This window comes from Typopeltis vanoorti, chromosome 9 (genome assembly GCF_054136105.1).
Source record: "Typopeltis vanoorti isolate ZY-2024b chromosome 9, IOZ_Tvanoo_1.0, whole genome shotgun sequence".
Lineage (NCBI taxonomy): Eukaryota > Metazoa > Arthropoda > Arachnida > Uropygi > Thelyphonidae > Typopeltis > Typopeltis vanoorti.
The window spans coordinates 69,203,952-69,224,938 of record NC_143557.1 but is presented as its reverse complement, the minus strand read 5'-3'; the positions used below and the strand labels follow the sequence as shown (position 1 = coordinate 69,224,938).

The 20,987-nt window shown below is 34.5% G+C and overlaps 1 protein-coding gene across 1 annotated transcript in view; it reads left to right on the top strand.

The window, feature by feature from the left end:
* Nucleotides 1-20,987, top strand: part of LOC150103130 (uncharacterized) — a 607,032-nt gene that overhangs the window by 524,842 nt on the left and 61,203 nt on the right. Inside the window, exon 29 of the mRNA XM_090397550.1 lies at nt 18,488-18,781. Coding sequence (XP_090253676.1) covers nt 18,488-18,781 — 294 coding nt within the window. The remainder of the gene's footprint in view (nt 1-18,487; nt 18,782-20,987) is intronic.

The window sequence follows — 20,987 nt, the reverse complement described above, 5'->3', positions numbered from 1 at the left end:
GCATTTTAATCCTTCACTTTTTCCTCATTACGAACTCTTTATAGGACTAATTTTCTTGAATGGCAGGCAGTCTCAAGCAGAGTGATGTGGGCAAATATGAGAATGGGAAACTGGACAGTGATATTTATTTGTGTCTATGCTTAAGTGTCAAAGCTATATAACTGAGAGGAGACCTCTACATAGCCTTTAAAGGAATGCGGAGAACCATCAGGGTTTCTGACCTAATGTCCAATCCTCACCTTCTCATGGTGCACCCTGTTAGGTATCTCTCTGGATATCGAATGAACAAGGATGGGATGGCAATTTGGGATTTAGCCGGCCAAATTGTATTGTATTCTTATTCACTTAAACCAAAATAATAAATGATGGTACAGCATGACAGAATTTCATGCTGGCTGGGGCATCACCCAGTTAAACAATGCCCCTGTTGTTTTCGCCAGGGAAGCAGGGCAAACAGCGAAAAGTCAGCTGCTGAAACAAATCCTAAAACCCACCCAACTCAACATCACCAGAGTTCAAGATCGGTACTATCAACATAAGAAGCCTGAATGGCAAAGAAATGGAGCTAGCTGAGGAATTAGATAAGCACCAAATCGACATAATAGGAGTGACTGAAACAGAAAAGGCAAAAACTGGTGAGATCTTTCTGCAATGACAATCAAGGAAAAGGAGTAGCCATAGTATTCAACACTAAATAAGAGGCTAATTTTCTTGAATGGCAGGCAGTTATGTAGAGTGATGTGGGCAAATATGAGAATGCTGAACTGGGCAATGAGACTTATTTATACCTATGTCCCACAGAAGATTCTACTAAGGTAAAAGTGGAGGAATTTTTTGAGGCTTTAGAGAAAGTAACTGACACAATGAAAAAGGAAAAGTTGGTCCTTGTAGGGGATCTAAATAGCAGAGTATTAAATGATTATCAGACATACAAAAATATATTGGGAAAATTTGGAGAAAAGAGCAAAGCTAATAATAATAATGGCAAATACCTGTTGGATTTCTGCTCAGGACATAGACTGATTATTACTAACACAATGTTCCAACATAAAAATGTGCACAAATTCACATGGAGAGAATAGGCAAGTTATAAGAAAAGTCTCATTAACTACGAGGGCTGTTCAATAAGTAATAAGACTAATTTTACTGTCGTGAAACCACTCATCACAATATTAATTTCTGTGGAATAAAGAAATGTTGCTGTCTGTATTAACAAAAGAGGTTGATAGATGGTGTATATGGGCTGATGTGCCAGAGTGTCATGTGACTAAACACAAGCTTGTTTCGGCGTGCCTACAAATCGTGACCAGTCGCCGAAATGGAAGCGTCCTCGGAACAGTGTTATGCGATTAAATTTTGTGTGCGTTTGCAAAAATTGGCAACGGACACTGTTAACATGATACGCGAAGCTTTCCATGATGAAGCAATGTCGAGGGCAAGTGTTTTTCGCTGGCATAAAACTTTTAAGGAAGGAAGGCAAAATGTGGAAGATCTTGAACGTGAAGGAAGACCTTCAACGTCCATCACAGAGACAATGATCAACACAGCAGCGATTATCATCAAGAAGGTACAGCAATTCAAAAGGAAGCGTCCATTGCTGAAGAATGGCTTCTTATTACACCAAAATAATGCAAGGCCACATATTGCTGGTTGTGCAGTGGACGTTTTGCAGAAGAACAACATAGATATCCTACCACATTCTTCATACAGTCCTGATCTCGCACTGTGCGATTTCTGGCTGTTTCCTCATCTCAAGAAACCAATAAGAGGCCGCCATTTCGAAAGCAACAAAGATGTGTAAAAGCTGCGGAGGCGGTTTTGAAAGAACTCTCAAAAAACAGACTGTCACATGTGTTAAAAAGTGGACGCAACGTTGGGACAAATGCATCGCGTCTCACGGTAATTACTTCGAAAAAGACCATGTAAATGATGACGATTAAAGGTAATCTGTTTTCTGTATAAATATAGTCTTATTACTTATTGAACAGCCTATGTATGTTATTATTGATAGTGATGTTTTCTCCCTGGTGCAGGACATCAGAGTGTACAGAGGATTTAAAATTGAAAGTGATCACCATTTAGTCTTGAGCAGGAAAAGATTGAATTTCATATTGAAAAGAAGACATGTAAGAAAGTTTTAAAGTGAATAAAAGTTTATCAGCTCTCAGATGTGAACAGTAGACTGAAATATACAAAGATTATTGCAGAAAAAATGAAAGAGTTTGAGAACAGCAAACAAACCTTGGAGATTTGGTGGCAAACCCTGAAGAAAACAGTGATTGATTCTGCCAGAGAGGCATGTGGTGAGGTTGTCTGTAAGGATAGAAAAATCAGAAATCCATGGATGACATAGGAAGTTAAAGAAGCAGTGAAAGAAAAGAAGAAAGCATATCAAGAGTTCCTGGCAAATAAATCAGCTTGTGCTCTTAGAGAATACAGAGACAAATGTAAGAAAGCTAAACACTGTATAAAACTAGCTAAACAAAAGTCATAGGAGGATTTTGGTAAGAACATAGAAAATAAATATCAATAAGGTGGCAGGATATTCTGGAGGTTGTTGAAGAAGCTCAGAAATGGAGAAAAGAGTGCTGTTGTAAAAGAAATTAGAGATGATAAAGGTGACATCAAAACAGGAGATAAAGATATCCTTGAAGTATGGAGTAATTACTTTGAAAAATTGCTAAATGAAATAAGCAGTGATGACAGCACAGTGGTGAAAAACACTGACCAAAGTCTGAAATGTGCAAAGGCAGCAGAAGTAGATGATATTCAACCATAAATGCCTCAAGTATGGAGGTATAAAAGTCTTATAGTGGCTGCACTGCATAGTTCAGAGGGCCTGGACAGTGGATTGTGGAACAGAAGCTTGAAGAACAAGCTGCATTCAGGCCAAATAGAGGCTGTCAGGATCAGATCTTCACTTTACGACAAATAGTCGAGAAATCATGGGAATATAACAAAGATCTGTATTTAAGTTTTGTAGATCTGGAAAAGGCATACGATAAAGTGCCAAGAGAGAAGCTATTCAATACGCTACAGTTATATGGTGTTAATGGGGCATTATATCAAGCAATACTTAGTCATTATTTGAGTTGTAAGTCAGCAGTTAGAACTGAAGGAAGTACAGGAAGTGGATTAATGTTAAATCTGGTGTCAGACAAGAATGTACATTATCTTCTCTGTTATTCATTATCTATATCATCATCATGCGTATCAAGGATTTAGGCCTAGCACGGCCTGTTCCGGCCTTAGAAGTCATCGTTGAATCTTTTAAGAGGACGTCCTGGTTTTCTTTTTTCCTAATGGCTTGTACTTTAAGGCTTGTTTTGGTAATCTTTCTGTTTTCATTCTTTGAACGTGTTCCATCCATTTGTTTATATTTTTTAATTTTTTTCTATGACTGGTTCTTGGTTGAATTCTTTCATAATTTCTTCATTTCTTTTGTGATAGAAATAGGGTATACTTTGCAGTTTTTCTCATAAACTTCATTTCAGCTGTTATTAATCTTTGTTTGTCTTTTTGTTTTATTGTCCAGATTTCTCTTCCATACATTAAGACTGGTAAGGTTAATGTATTGTATACTTTTAGTCTGGTTTGCTTTTGTACTAGGTTTGGTTTAAATATAGAGTTAATTACACCTGTTATTTTTAAATATTTTGCAATTTTTACATTTATATCTTTTTCATTTTCATATGTGATCATACATCCTAGGTAATTAAATGAGTTCTAAGATCTTGTTATCTATTACTATTTTAGTTCTTGCTGGATCTTGTCCTTTAAAGGCCTTAGTTTTTGAATTTTCTGTTGATATTATCATATCATAATCTTTGGCTATTTCATTTAGATCTAAAATAGCTTTCTGTAAGTTACCTTCAGAATTTGTAATTATTATTTGGTCGTCGGCAAAGAGGAGAGTGTTTAAATTTACTGTAGGAGAAAGTTTAATTCCTTGATGTAAATTTTTATTCCATTTTATTATTATTACATTTAAGTAGATATTAAAAAGAGTTGCTGAGAGGGGACATCCCTGTCAGACCCCTTGGTTTATCTCTCTCGTATATGATAGCTCGTGATTTAATCTTATTTGTATTTGATTATTTTCATATATACTTGTGATAGGTTTTAGGATATTATTTGGTATTTGTCTTTCTTTTAATATGTTAAATAATATGTTTCTTTTAACTTTGTCAAATGCTTTTTCAAAGTCAATAAATGCAATATGTGTTTCTAAATTGTATTCTCTTCTTTTCTCTATTATTAATTTTAGGCAAAAGGCTGGGTCTATACATGATCGTCCTTTTCTAAATCCATTCTGTACCTCTAGAATAAAGTTTTCGGAATATTTCATTAGTTTGTTATTTAAGATTCTGCTATATATTTTGTAACAGGAATTTAGTGTACTCATACCTCTATAGTTTTTAGGGTCATCTCTATTACCTTTTTTAAAGATAGGGATCACAATTGCTTTTTTTCCATTCTATTGGTGTGTGTGTGGGGGGGGGGGAGATACCAGTTGAATAAATTTTATTTAAAAATAATAAGAGTCTTTCTTTGAATCTTGTTCCTGCGTATTTATATAGTTCTGAACCTAGCTTATCTTCTCCAGGTGATTTTCCGTTTCTTGTTTCTTTTAGGCTGATTTCTAATTCTTCTTTAGTTATTTCCTTTTCATTTTCATTAATTGTTTGCCAGTTGTCTTTTTAAAAGCATTTGTCTGTCCACAATTCTATGTAATAATTTAGAAATTCTTCTAATTTCAATTCGGTGTTTACTTTTGTTTTCTTTGGTATCTGCATTGAAGTGTTTCAAAATCTTATATACATTGGGTCTTATTTTATATAAATCATGTTCTAAATTAGAAACAAATTTGTTCCATGATTCTCTATCTTTTTCTGACTTCTCTTTTAGCTATGGCTCTTGTTCTTTTATATTCTATTTCATCTTCTAATTTTTTACTGCTTAACCATTTGTGATAGGTTTCTTTTTTCTTTTTGATTATTTCTTTGATTGTATCATCCCAGATCGTCAGTTTTTTCCTTTTATTGAATTTTTTGGTATTTCCTAAGCTTTCATTTGCTGCTGCATTTAGTATCGTTTTTATATTAAGCCATTCTATTTCTTCATTTTGTTTTATTTTATCTAGATATTGGTTAATTCTTTGTTCATATAGCCATTGTACATTTGTGTCATTCAATAGTCTAGTTTTATAAACAAATGTTTCAAATTTTCTTTCTATTGTTGTTACTTGTAGCCATTTAGGTGGCAATCTTAATTTTATTTCAACAAGGAAGTGATTACTGCTTATTTCATATCCTCTGTGAACTCTAACATCTAGTGAAAATTTTGATGTCTTTTCATTTAATATAAAATAATCTAATATTGATTTCCATCCTCTTGCTGCCCAAGTATTTTTATGTATGTCTTTATGTTTATAGAAGGAATTCGTTATTTTTAAGTTATTAAAGTCAATCAATTTTTTACCATTCCTGTTTAGAGTATGTTCTCCATGTATTCCTATATTATTATTAATTTTTGTGTTTCCAATTCTTGCATTTAAGTCTCCTGCTAAAATTACGTAATCATTTTTATTTATTTTATTATATATGTTTTATAGCTGATTATAAAAATCAATATTATCCTGTTCTCTTCCTTCTTCTGGGGCATATAAATCAATTATTGTTAAATAGCCTCTATCTAATTTTATTCTAGCTTCTATTATTCTTTCATTCCATAATTTATAATGTTTTAACAGTTTTGAAAGGGAGTTATAAATCCAAATTATTATCTATATGAATCACATTATGAAGGAAAGTGGTATTAAATCTGATATCAAAATTGGAGATGTTAATGTCAGCTCTTTACTTTATGCAGATGATGTTATACTTCTAAATAAATCCGCTACAAGTCTGCAAGATTCCCTGACCAAATTGAATAACTGTTGTAATAGATATGATATGAAGGTCAGCAATAACAAGACAAAGACAATAAAAATAGTCAGAAGCATTGAAAATATCAACTGATTGTGAATGGAGAACCTATAGAACAAGTAAAACATTTCAGCTGCTTAGGCACTATTTTTAGTGTAGATGGTAAATTAAATATGGAAATAGACAACAGGATCAACAAAGCTAGTATTGTAGGAAGTCAATTGAATAAATGCATATAGAATAAGAGAAAAATTAGTCAGAACACTAAATTAGCTGTATACGAGACAGTGTTCAAACCAGTTTTAACTTATGGATCTGAGAGCTGGGTCAGAAGTAAAACACTTGACCAAAGACTAGCGACGGCAGATATTTTTATTAGGAGCATGAACAGATGACATCAATGGCAATATCATATTAAAAATGAGGATATTAGGAAAGAACTTGACATTGTCAGCATCCAGGAATGTGTTAGCAGAGCTAATCTCAGGTGGTATGGTCACTTAAACAGAAAGGGAGAAAAAAAGATTAGCAAAACATGTGTTCTCTGCCAGGTTGGCAGGAAAAAAACCCAGAGGAGGACCAAGATATAGGTGGATTGATACAGTAAAAAGTGCCCTAGAAGATAGAAATATAAGATCTGATAATTCTAGTAGTAAGACTTAATTCCGTAAATTAATTACCAGTTAAGATCTGATAATGTTGGAGTCTTGACAGGTAACAGATGATTTGGAGGAAAATTTTAGATTGAAGTTTGTAATGATGTAATTTTTCATATAGTACTATCATATGAGGGAAAGATTACTTACAAATCAACTCGTAAAAGATATAATAAAGAAAAATTAAAAGATCCCCAAATAAATATACTATTTAAATACAAATTAAAACAAATTTTTGACACAAGTTTCAAGAAATATAATAGTATCGAATCTAAAACCAAATAATTCTCACAAAAGATAACCGAGACAGCCGAAGAAATCCTTGGATACAAAAGGAATAAATAAATAAAACATGGGTAACCAAAAATATTTTGGACCTATGCTATGAAAGAAGATATTTGAAATCTCATACTAATATCGGTGATAATAGAGAACAGTATAAAAATATTACTAAGATTATTAAAAAAGAAATCAAACATGCTAGAATCTTATGGATATTGGATGAATGCAAAAATATAGAAGAGGACTTAAATAAAAATAATTCTAAAAGTGCTTTTCAAATTATCAATTAGTTAACCAAACCTTTTACCGCAATTAATTGGAGCATAGAAGATGAAGATGGAACTCCTATCACAGATAACCAGAAAATAGTTGATAGATGGAATTTTGCCATGATGTTCGGAGGAAGGAGATTACCTGGTATTAAAAGAAGTAATTGCAGCAGTTAGCTCTTCAAAAATAGGAAAATCACCGGGAAGTGATGGTGTCACAGTGGAACTGATACGAGAAGGAGGTGACATCATCATCACCTTGCTAAATTTATTCCAGGACATATGAAACACAGTGACTTGGCCCTCTGATTGGCTGACTTCTGTCCTTGTACCTATTCCTAAAAAGGGAAACAACAATAAATGTAGCAACTGTAGAACAATAAGCCTTATTAGTCATCCAAGCAAAATCCTGTTAAAAATACTACTGTCAAGAATTGAAAAGAAAATAGAAAGCAGACTATCAGATGAACAAGCAGGTTTCCAGAAGTACAATTGACCATATTTTTACAATACACATACTAGGCGAAAAATACAGAACATAACAAAATAATCTGTCACAACTTTTTAGACCTTCAAAAAGCTTTTGACTCAATATGGCATGAGGCATTATGGAAAATTTTAGAACATTATGGAATTGACAACAAAATCATTAGGATTATTAAATCTCTTTATTCCTCATCTGATATGAGAATTGAAATTAAAAAATTACAGCAGCGAACCGTTCCGGGCAGAACAGGGGGTAAGACAGGGATGCATCTTGTCCCCTCTTCTTTTAAATTGTTTTCTGGAATATGTCATAGATGAAGCTCTTTATGAATATGACACTAGAATAGTAGTTGGCAGACTAAGAATAAATAACTTATGTTTTGTTGACGATATCGATCTTCTGGCAGAAAGTGAAGAAGAATTACAAGAGATAACCAGCCGTGTTTTCAGAACATTAAAAAAATATGGATTATACATAAACCTACAAAAAACAAACACAATGAAAACCTCAAAATCAGACATTGAATTCTTAAAGATACAAATTGGCAATAAGCAAATTGAGAATGCAAAGAAGTTCACTTATCTAGGAAGTACGTTGCGTCAAGATGGTCGTTCAAAAACCGACATTAAAAACCGAATTGCTAAGGCAACCGTGGCCCTACAGAAGATAAAACCATTGTGGGGAGATAACAGAATAGCAATCACAACCAGACTAAGACTAATTGACACCTTGGTGAATTCTGTCCTCTTGTATGGTTGTAAGGCCTGGACTTCATTGAAAGAAGATGAGAGGAGACTCCTGTCTTTCGAAATGAAAACTTACAGAAGATTTTTGAGAATTCCCTATACCGCTCACAAAACCAATGAAAATGTCTGAAAACTGATTGATTCAATAGATCGGAGAAAAAGGGAAAATATTCTGACAGTCATCAGAAGGACAGATGAAACGGATGAAATGGTTCGGACATGTGGAGAGGGCTAATGGCATTCAAAAGCAAGCACTAGAAGGAATCGTTCTGGGATCTAGGGTGAGGGGCCGACCTCGATTAAAATGGACTGATAACATCAAAAAATGGACAAATTCCTCCCTTTCTCAACTGACATCAAGAACAAGAGACCGAGGCAACTGGAGGAGGCTAGCAAAGAGTATCACCTACCGGCCATGAATGACCCAACGGTTCATTTCGGACTACGGAAGAAGAAGACTATCATATCCTGTTCCCCCCCTGAGCAGTGCTTCCCGAACTGTGGGCCGCAGCCCCCTTGGGGGCCTGAAAGTTTTGTTGAGGGGGGCCATGAAATAATGAAACAAATTTAAAATGTTTTAAGACTAAGTAGATTTTTTTTAATCTTAAAACAAATATTTAATTTTTATTATTTATTATTTCTTTTTTTTTTTTCTTTTTTATATTTTAATGGAAAAAATCACACATTGGTGTCGGTTCACAAATTTTGCTTCTTGCGTATTTCGGCAATTAATGAATATTTGTAAATATATGCTTATTCATAATAAGTTTCATTTCAAAGGTATTGATAAGAAATGCAAATTCTTAAATATAAATTGTATTGAATATAAATACAATAAATATTATAATAATATATGTCTATATTAAGATTTATTTTTCGATGGGGCCGTGAAATATTTTAATTTTTCCAAAGGGTGCCTGGCATCCATAAGTTTGGGAAGCACTGCACTAGAGGGTATATACGAGGCTGTTCAATAAGTAATAAGACTAATTTTACTGTCGCGAAACAATTCATCACAATATTAATTTTGTTGGAATAAAGAAATGTTACTGTTTGTATTAACAAAAGAGGTTGATAGATGGCGTATACGAGCTGATGTGCCACAGTGTCACGTGACTAAATGCAAGCTTGTTTCGGCGTGCCTACGAACCTCGACCAGTCGTCGAAATGGAAACGCCCTTGGAACAGCGTTATGCGATTAAATTTTGTGTGCATTTGCAAAAATTGGCATCGGACACTTTTAACATGATACGCGAAGCTTTCCACGATGAAGCAATGTCGAGGGCAAGTGTTTTTCGCTGGCATAAAACTTTTAAGGAAGGAAGGCAAAATGTGGAAGATCTTGAACGTGAGAGAAGACCTTCAACGTCCATCACAGAGACAATGATCAACACAGCAGCGATTATCATCAAGGGGGATCGCAGAATTACAGTACGCCAGCTGCATGTTGTCCTGAATATTTCTGTAGGAAGTGTTCACTCATTTGGGACTGAAACGTGTTTGCGCCCAATGGATTCCCAAACTCTTGACACCAGAGCAAATGCAGCATCGAGTGGATGTGTGCACAGAATGGAAAGAAAGACTGGAACAAGAAGGCGACAACTTCTTAAGCTCTTGTCCGATGCTGATTTTTGCAAACGCACACAAAATTTAATCGCTCGTAGGCGTGCCAAAACAAGCCTGCGTTTAGTCACGTGACACTTTGGCACATCAGCCCGTATACGCCATCTATCAACCTCTTTTGTTAACACAGACAGCAACATTTCTTTATTCCAAAGAAATTAATATTGTGATGATTGGTTTCATGACAGTAAAATTAGTCTTACTTATTGAACAGCCTACGTATCAGGAATTTGATGTTGACGATGATGAATTATGACATCTCCAAGGACTCAAATTTAATTGATGATGAATTTCTACAGAAATTGACTTGAAATTTCAAAGGAATCATCTTTTCCTGAAAATACAACTATTTTTATTCTTTTGATATATATATATTTAATCTTCAAGTGTCATCCCCTAGAAGGAGGTTGGCAACCATGTCACGGAACCTTTTTCTTTCTTTTGCAGCTCTGGAACATTTATGGTAAGCCAGTCCAGTCCTTAATGTCTTCAAACCACCTTCTCCTGGGTCTACCTCTCCCTCTTTTTCCATCCAATTTCCCTTATAATATTAATTTCTGAATGCCTTCTGGTTTAGTTAGATGTCCAAAATATTTAAGTTTTCGCTCTTTAATTATTTTCAATAATGTTCTTTTTGTTTTTGCTTTCTTTAAAACATCTTCGTTTTTCATTTTCTCTGTCCATGGTATTTTCAACATTCTTCTGATGGTCCACATTTTGAAAGCTTCTAAATTTTTTTTTTTTTTTTTTCCCCTCTTCTTCTTTATTTAGAGTCCAAGTTTCAGTGTTGTAGAGAAGGCTTGACCAGATATAGCATTTCATTAATCTTTTTCTTGTGTCTATATATTAATGTCTCTGGATGTTAGAACAGTTTTCATATCAGTAAAGGCTTTTCTTGCTATCTCTATTCTTCTTTTTATTTCTTTAAGGGAATTTCTTCTGTCTGTAAACTTGTCCCAAATATATAAAAGACTGAACCTGTTCAATTTTCTTTTTGTTAACAGTTATGTTTAGTTTCTTATTTATTGGTTCTTTTGATATAATCATGCTCTTTGTTTTCTTTAGGGTAATAATTAGTCCTATGTCTAAGCTTCTGTTGTAAATTTCTGTGACTAAGTTTCGAAGGTTATCTTCAGATTCAGCTATAATGACTGTGGCATCTGCATACCTGAAGTTGTGAAGTTCCTACCTCCGACTTTTACACCCTTCACTTCTGTAATATTTTTAAAAACTTGCTCACTATATATATCGTACAGTAAGGGTAATAAGACACATCCTTGCCTTGCTCCTTTTTTGATTTCAAAGTTGTCAAAATGACCACCTGTTTTCAATTTCCTCTGTTTAATTACAAAGTATATTGTCTTCTGTTTTATATCCTACATGATCTAATTTCTTCCTAATTTCTGAGTTAAACTCCATTATGTTGTCAGATATATTCAGAGCTGTGAAGTCAAGTCTTTCAGTATGATTGTTTTTAGAAATGTTTTTTAGTTTAATTTTTAAAGTAGACACAAAAGGATTATGGTCTGAACCTATATCAGCACCTGGGTATGTTTTTATGTTGGTTATATTATTTTTGTATCTATTCTTTATCATTATGAAATCTATTTGGTTTCTTACAGAGTTATCTGTGTTTGTCCAAGTATATAGTCTGCCCTTTGGATGTTGAAAGAAAGTATTCATTATGCGCAAGTTGTTTTGAATGCAGAATTGTATCAATATCTCACCTCTTTTATTTCTGTTGCCTAGTCCAAATTTTCCAACAACTGGATTTTCTTCCCCTTCTCCAACCTTTGCATTCAAGTCACCCATCACTATGAGTATCTCATTTGATTTTACATGTTCTATAGATTTTTGTAAATTATTATAAAAATCTTGTTTTTCTTCATCATTGTGAGTCATCGTAGAGGCATAAACCTGGATAATTATGGTGTTAAAAGACTTTGCGGTTAATTTAATAAGTATCATTCTTTCATTTATGGGCCAAAGCCCCATTACACATTTAAAGATGTCTTTCTTAATCATGAAACCCACTCCATATTCATGCTTCTCTCCACCAGAATATACAAATGTAAAGCCATCTTTTTCTTGTTTTTCCCATGTTAGGCCATCTTGTTTCACTAATTCCCATCACATCAACTTTAACTCTTTTTATTTCTTGTATAAGGTTGTCAGAATTCCCTAGTTTATATAATGTTCTCACGTTCCAAGTTCCAATTTTCAAGACTGTTTCTTGTTTTCAAACGAGGAATATCAGATGCCAACCTTCCTTTCGGATTTAAGTTGACATCATCATGGAGTGCACTTGCAGTGCTCATTTTAATCACAGTTTCAGTGTCTTCTTCCCTGTAACTATTTACAGCTTGGGACATTTCAGAGGTTCCAACTTCCAAAGCATAGCTTGTAAAATATTTCCGTTTCTCCATGGTCGACTATAGGATAGAGGATAGTAATGTGGTGAGGCCCCGATCTCCTCCACGTCTGCAATAGCCAGCTAACTTGGCTCATTCTGTCAGCCGTTGATCTGTATTCAGAATCTTCCGCCTGCCAGCTGTTTCACATTGCCGTTGATATATGAATTCTTCCACCAATGATGAAACAGCAGATGTCATTACAGTCCTAACATCTCCCACTCTGGCCACATAACGTCTTGGGAGATGCACTTTATAGCTTTCTGCCAGCTCTTTGCTTAGTATCAACTTTGCCATGGCTCATTACGACACCATGTTTCCTGGGGGGTCCACGTAGAGGCATGATACTAAGAATTCCTGGGTATAGCCCTCCGGACTTCACCGAAATATTGGCACTGTCATCTATATCAGTTCCATCAGGGTTTTTGATCGTGTTGTAGGTTGCCAGCCCACCATGGAAATCCATCCCAGGCATGACTGATGGCTGGTCAGCCAAGATCCTGGTAAGAGAACACAGCTGATTCTGCCCCCTAATTCATTTGATATTTAATCAATAAATGATTAAAATTTTCATATATATCCTTCAGTAATAAAAGAAGTATATTTGGTGCACTATAATTTTACATCCTACATAATATTTCTGAAATTTTGTGGCATTTAAATGTATAAGGGGGACCGGAAAGTAATAAATTTTTTGAACTACATTTTTAATATAAATTTTATTAAAGAACAAATTAACATTATTCAATTCTATAATTGCCATCGTTAATTATAACCTCATTCCGATGATCTACTATGTTTAGAATTCCTTTTTTGAAAAAAGTGTTTTCTTTGGAGGCAAAAAATGATATCAAACTCCTTTGGACATCTTGCGAATGGAAGGTTTTATTTCTTATGCTGTGTTCTAAGGACCTGAATAAGTGATAGTCACTAGGGGCAATATCTGGCAAATATGGAGGATGTGGTAGAAGTTCCCATCCTATTATTATGACATCTCCAAGGACTCAAATTTAATTGATGATGAATTTCTACAGAAATTGACTTGAAATTTCAAAGGAATCGTCTTTTCCTGAAAAGACAACTATTTTTATTCTTTCGATATATATATATATATATATATATATATATATTTAATCAATAAATGATTAAAATTTTCATATATCCTTCAGTAATAAAAGAAGTATATTTGGTACACTATAATTTTACATCCTATAGAATATTTCTGAAATTTTGTGGCATTTAAATGTAAAATGTCACAAAATTTTATAAAGTGGAATTTGCAGTGAAATATTCCAGTTTCTTCTTCCCATGTCCTTTCCACACAAATAAATCTAAATTATAAGAATTTTATTAGCTATACATGGATTTCTTATGAAATTTTTCTGTAATTTGAGTAGTGAACATTTCACATCTCTTGATGATTATATTAATTGAGTGTAGCACATACTATTATGACAAACTCACTAAAACAAACCTCATATCCTTTCACACAATGGTACTTTCTTTTCTTTCCATGGGTAGAGTACTGCTTCCACTCTCCTTATGTAAACACTTGCTCCAACAGCTTTCAGAAATTAATCGTGAAACTTTTCACTGCCCACTCACATACTGCAGGTGGCTTAAGGGAAGTATTTCAGCTTCATTTTCATCCTACACTGGAGCATTCAGAAAATGCAAAATAGCCATCAACAAATCCAAATCTGACTTTCAAAGGGTCAACTGCAGGAAACTTGCTTCCTATAATTCTACAGTAACAAATGGTCTATCTCCCATATAGGATCGAGACAAATCACCTCTTACCATACTAGAAACAGTATGCTGTGTCCCTTGGGGTCTTTTGTTAGCAAGTCATCAGAAGAATTTAAAAGGATGTTGAAAGCTTTTTTTTTTTCACTTGGTTATACTATAAATTAAAGATGCCAAGAAATTATATTCTTGGTTTCATCTTTTATTCAAGTGTAAGTAAACAAAGAGTTTGTGCATGAAATCACTTCATAACTGGGCTACTTGTATATAGAGGCAAATGACTTCACATCAATTGCCTTAGTATCCCATAATGCAATGCTCATATCCTTATGGAAAGTGCCATTACACAGACTGGTTTCAACCTTTATTGAGGACTCATTAGTAGGAACTAGAGACAGAAGTCATACCAAGGTTGAAATAAGGACAACCTTGTGAACTTCGATCCTAGCAAAATGAAGTCCTGTCTTACTATTATTATTACATCTCCAGGGAGTTCAAAGACTCATCGACGGAGGGCATCTACTCTACAACTCTCCACCAATCCACCAACTGCAACCACCTTCGTCATCTGCATCAACACCATCTACTGCTGACCCCAATCACCACCACTAGTATTTTCACAGACAATCACAAACATCCATGCCCATGCTGGGATTCGAACCTCAGCCTTTTGGATGGAGAGCGGATACTCTATTTCTCCCAGGAAAGGTTTCATTTCTTGGACACTATACTCAGATCCCCTAACCTGAATCGAATTTTCATTGGCTGACTTATGCCTTCAGCCTTCATTTCACTTTTCCACTCAGGTCACTACTTTTCACCTTTGTAAATTCACTTTTTAAATCTGGACTCTTTTTTTTACACATTTTAAACCCCTGACTATGACTGAGGAATGAAAATGGAGAAAGATAAATAGAATTTGCTGAAAGTAGAGGTATTTATGTAATGGATATTTTCTTCAAAAAATGGAAGAATCAAAAATGGACACGGGAGATACTGAGATAGGAATATGGTAGCTTGGCCACCTTTGCTACGAGTTGCCTGGTATTGTACTACCTTACCTCAGTCCTGAAGATATTTTCAGGCGCAAACTTTGTTTGCTCACACTTGGATAAAGGATTAAACTAAATTTATTATAGTCTAACCAAGTGCAAAATAAACTTTCAACATTTGTTTTATGTTCTGATCAGTGAGTCATTTATTTTTCTTAAAGCATTTCATTTTGAATGCTCTGATTTTCTATTTCTTTCTAATTGAGTCTCCATGTCTCAGCTCTATGTTGTTGTTGTAGGTGTAATAATAATTGGCGAATAAAACCTCACTGCTACTAAAAATATATGCTGAGAAGCTTTATCCCTTTATTTATAAAGAGATAAAGTCCATTAGTCACTATACACATACAAATTCTTAGTCAGTATAAAGAACTGTGTATATCTCTGAAGGGCACACAGACTGGATGAAGGTGATAATGATTACAGAACAGTTCTGCTTAGAAAAGAATATAATTTTATTATAGCAAGTTTATATACAAGGTGGTCATAATTAAAGAAGAGATGTTCAGAGCCGTGTAGCAAAAACTGCATTGAGTATTGGATGAAATTAAACCAAACTTGGTATAAACACACTCTGGAATATATGGTTTTTATTTACAGATGAAAAAAAATAGTACAAAATTCCACCACCATGGGACATTTGGCACTAGAATCATGTGATATTTGCAAAATCTCACTGTTTCTACTGACAAGTTGGTAGATATAAGGAAGACCAAAATGGATTTGCATCTTTCTGATAAGACAGAAGTGCTATGGATCGCACCTTAATGGAACATGCCTTGCTAGTCGAGCTTTACTATCAACAATGTGGTAACGCTAATGCTACACCTTGAGAATTTCAGTGTTTGAAGGATAGGAGACAAGGTCCAGTGTCAATAACAAATCTTAGAAAAACGATTTTATGATTTGAAAATAGCAGATCGTCAGCAGTGAAGCCAGGACAAGGGTGAAAATAAATTATTTCTCAACAAGTTGACGAAGTTGCAATTGCCATTGTGAAACACGGAATTAATGCACAAGAGCCCAGCAGTGCTCAGGCAATATCAAGGCAATTGGAAAATCCTGCGTCAAATGCTGAAGTTTTCCCCTACAAGATCACCCATACACAAACTTTGCTTCATGGGGATGTGGAAACTCTACTGCAGTTTGCCCTGACGTTCTTAGCTTGAATAGAGATGGATGATGCATGGCCATGGAAAATCTTGCAGAGCGACGATGCACATTTTTATCTGAAAAGTACTGTTAACTCACACAATTGTTACATTCGGGCTGTGAATAACTCGTGTCCCATCAAGACCCCCTTTACACTCACTGAAAGTCATAGTGTGGTGTGGTTTCACTGCATTGTTAATTATCAATCCTCAGTTATTATTTGGTAGTTTTTATCCAGATCTTCATTCATATCAATATTATAAAACTCTTCTGCTATCTCATTATAGAAGATTTTCTTTCTTCCCCTTTCCCTTCCAGATTTGGTAAATTAATAGAGGGTCTTTTAATTCTAATGTTTCTGTCTCTCTAATCTTTTGCTGATGACAATTTTTGATCTCACTAATCTGTGGTCACTGCATATTGAAACTATTTATTACATCTGTATCTTGGACAAGATATTGTCTGTTGGTTAAAATATAATCTATTTCACTAAATAAGGTAGTGCAACTTGTAGCAAAGGTGGCCAAGCTACCATCACTCCTTGTCTCAGTATCTCGCATAATGCAAATCACATCTCCTTGCAGATATGTGTAAGGTTATGCATTAAGAGTTGTCTGGTGTTGTACTACCTTACCTCAGTCCTGAAGATATTTTCAGGCGCAAACTTTGTTTGCTCACACTTGGATAAAGGATTAAACTAAATTTATTATAGTCTAACCAAGTGCAAAATTATCTTTCAACATCTTTCTCTAAATCCGGAGTAATTTAATAATAAGTTGGCACACCTTATGGCAACTCCTATAGGTAAAGATGACCTCTCCGTTGCTTCTGCCTGGTATCTCCACTTCAGGGCCTGGCTCCCACTGACGAGACCTCAATAAAGGTTGAATCCAGTATGTGTAGTGGCCCTTCCCTTAATGCATAACATTATACATATCCGTAAGGAGATGTGTTTTGCATTATGGGAGATACTGAGATAGAAGTGATGGTAGCTTGGCCACTTTTGCTACTAATTGCCTGGTGTTGTACTATCTTACCTCAGTCTTGAAGATATTTTCATGCGCAAACTTTCTTTGCTCACAGTTGGATAAAGGATTAAACTAAATTTATTATAAAACAAATGAGTAAGTTAAACATAAGTTAATTAAACAATAAAGAAGGCATTCTCTGAAGATGGCTTGGACATCTTCAGAGAATGTCCTCTCAGAGATTATCATACATAGCTTTGAACAGAGTTGTTGGAGGAAGATGATCAAGAGGCAGACCAAAAAGAACTTGGTCTTTGAAGGAATGGTCACAGTGATTGAACTTCAGAGAGAGATGGGGACTCCATAGGAGACTTAACTCGTTAGCTCACAGATGAGAAAAAAGAAGAAATTTAACTATTTTTATGCAAATATTTTACTTTAATTAAGCCCAGTTGGTTATGGTTATAAGTCAATAATTTTGCTGTCCAATAGAAAAACTTGTTTAAATTTGTATCTTTTTATGTAATTAGGACAGCCACTTAATTGGGACAAATTATCCTTTTCCTGATGTGCATCAATTAATGGGAATTTAGTGTACTTCATTTCATTTTTTATGTGACTCCTACCCATGAAAGATGGTAAACCTATGGTACATTTGTATTGTTTGTGGACTAAGGATTTTTTGTTTAATTTTATGTATTTCATATTTTATTTCTTTACATAATTTGGAAACGCTACTCTAGAGGCCAAAGATGGAACTTTTTCATGCCACTTCAGACCTCTAATATTTGTGTCAGTGGTCACACACACAAGGCAAATTCATCTCTCATCTAAAGACAATCACAAACATCTGTGGAGGGATTTGAATCCAAAGCTTGTTGGTTGGAAGGTGTGGGGGGAGGGGATACACAAATCACTTGGCTAGCCCATTATTTTTCAATTCCATTTTATCAAACCAAATTATCTAAAATTTTATTTTTAATTAGTTAAATTTATGTCCTCAGCACCTTGTTTGTGTGGCATAACTGCTTATGCCATACAAGCATAAGCTCATCAACCAAGGATTGATTACTTAGCACCCTAGTTTACATTTTTCACAAATGAACTTAAGTATTCATTTCATTTGTATAAATTTTATACCTCTAATTTTTAATTTTTTTTATTTCAGTCCTCATATACAGGCTTTTTCTCCTCCAGAGAGAGATAATTCTGTTCCAAAGAAATCAAGTGTTAGAAATCTCCATGGTAATCTCATCCCTGAATCAAATTTTATGCTTCCAGAACAACTTGACTTTGTTCAGTTCAGCAGAAAAAGTCTAGACACATCTAGTGTTTCTTCTGCAAATTTGTCTACCATAGGAAAAAAAAATATTGAACCTGAATCCAGTGATCTGACTATGAACTCAGATGTGACAGATTTAAAGATGTGTTTAGTAAATGTTACTAATCAGGAACAACAAAGGTAATTAACATTTCATCTATACTTGAAGTTTGTTCTTGCTGCTTTGTTACTTGTTTCTTGAAAACAAAAATTACAAAAATATTTTGTTTCATGTTTTAAACTAATTTATGTTTTTTATGTTTCATTACTGTTTTGGTTACTACTACTTCAAGTGAGCAACTGGATTATTGGTTTTCACTTTCATTTCATTTTGCAACAGCCAAATGTTATATTTTGAATTACTGTTATGTCTACATTTTAGTTTGCCCCTTTTTTTCTTTTATTTTTTATCCTATTCCTATTACCCATATGTCTAGTTATATGAAATTTTTTTATTATTTATTAATATTCAACACTAAACATTCACATAAACTTCATGAAGAAATATTAATTTCAGTTACTCAGCTAACCAAGCAAGCTATTCAGCTGACTTGCTTTCCAATTAATAGGTTTTGAATTCCATCCTCATGAATATGTTTAAACATCTTCATCAAATTCCTGCCATGTACCCTCAAGGGGTGTACAGGATATGATAGTACTACATGAAAAAAATTACATCATTACTAACTTCCTATCTACAATTTTCCTCCAAATCAGTCTGTTACTTGTAAAGACTCCTACATTATCAGATCTTATATTTTTATCGTCTAAGGCACTTTGTACCATATCAATCCACCTATATCTTGGTCTTCCTCTGGGTCGTTTTGCTGCCAACCTGGCAGAGAACACTTGTTTTGCTAATCTTTCTTCGCCTATTCTGTTTAAGTGACCATACCACCTGAGATTAGCTCTGCTAACGCATTCCTGGATGCTGACAATGTCAAGTTCTTTCCTAATATCCTCATTTTTAATATGATATTGCCATTCATGCCATCTGTTCATGCCTATAATCTTTCTCAGGACTCTCATATCTGTGGTCTCTAGTCTTTGGTCAAGTGTTTTACTTCTGACCCAGCTCTCAGATCCATAAGTTAAAACTGGTTTGAACACTGTCTTGTATACAGCTAATTTAGTGTTCCGACTAATTTCTCTCTTATTCCATATGAATTTATTCAATTGACTTCCCACCATACCAGCTTTGCTGATTCTGTTGTCTATTTCTATATTTAATTTACCATCTTCACTAAAAATTGTGCCTAAGTAGCTGAAATGTTTTACTTGTTCCACAGGTTCTCCATTCACAACACAGTTGACATTTTCAATGATTCTGCCTATTTTCATTGTCTTTATCTTTTTATTGCTGACCTTCATACCATATCTATTACAACAGTTATTCAATTTAGTCAGACAATCTTGCAGACTCTTAGCGGATTTATTTAGAAGTTAAACGTCATCCGCATAAAGCAAAGAGCCGACATTAACATCTCCAATTTTGATATCATGTTTAATACCACTTTCCTTCATAATGTGATCCATATAGATAATGAATAACAGAGGGGATAATGTACATCCTTGTCTCACACCAGATTTAACATTAAACCATCTTCCTGTACTTTCTTCAATTCTAACTGCTGACTTACAACTCAAATAAAGACTAAGTATTGCTTGATATAATGCCCCATTGACACCCATATAACTGTAGCGTATTGAATAGATTCTCTCTTGGCACTTAGTGATATGCCTTTTCCAAATCGACAAAATTTAAATACAGATCTTTGTTATGTTTTCCCATGCTTTCTCAACTATTTGTCGTAAAGTGAAGATCTGATCCTGACGGCCTCTATTTGGCCTGAATCCAGCTTGTTCTTCACCAAGCTTTTCTTCCACAATTCTTCTCAACCGTTTCTCAAGTATACTTGCATAGATCGTGCCAAGAACACTCAGTAGGGAAATACCTCTGTAATTCTCGCATTCAGTTTTATTTCCCTTTTTATATATGGGTACTATGAGAGCTCTACTCCAATCATCGGGAATTCGTCCCTCTGTCCAGGCTTTCTGAACTATGCAATGCAGCCACTGTATGACTCTTATACCACCATACTTCAACATTTCTGGTCGAATATCATCTACTCCTGCTGCCATTCCACATTTCAAGCCTTTGATGGCTTTTTCTACTTCAAGTATGGATATGTATTCCTGACTGCATGCCTGGTCAGTGTTTTTTACCACTGTGCTGTCATCACTGCTTGTTTCATTTAGCAGTTTTTCAAAATAATAACTCCATAATTCAAGGATATCTTTTTTCTCCCGTTTTCATGTCACCTTTATCATCTCTAACTCCTTTTAC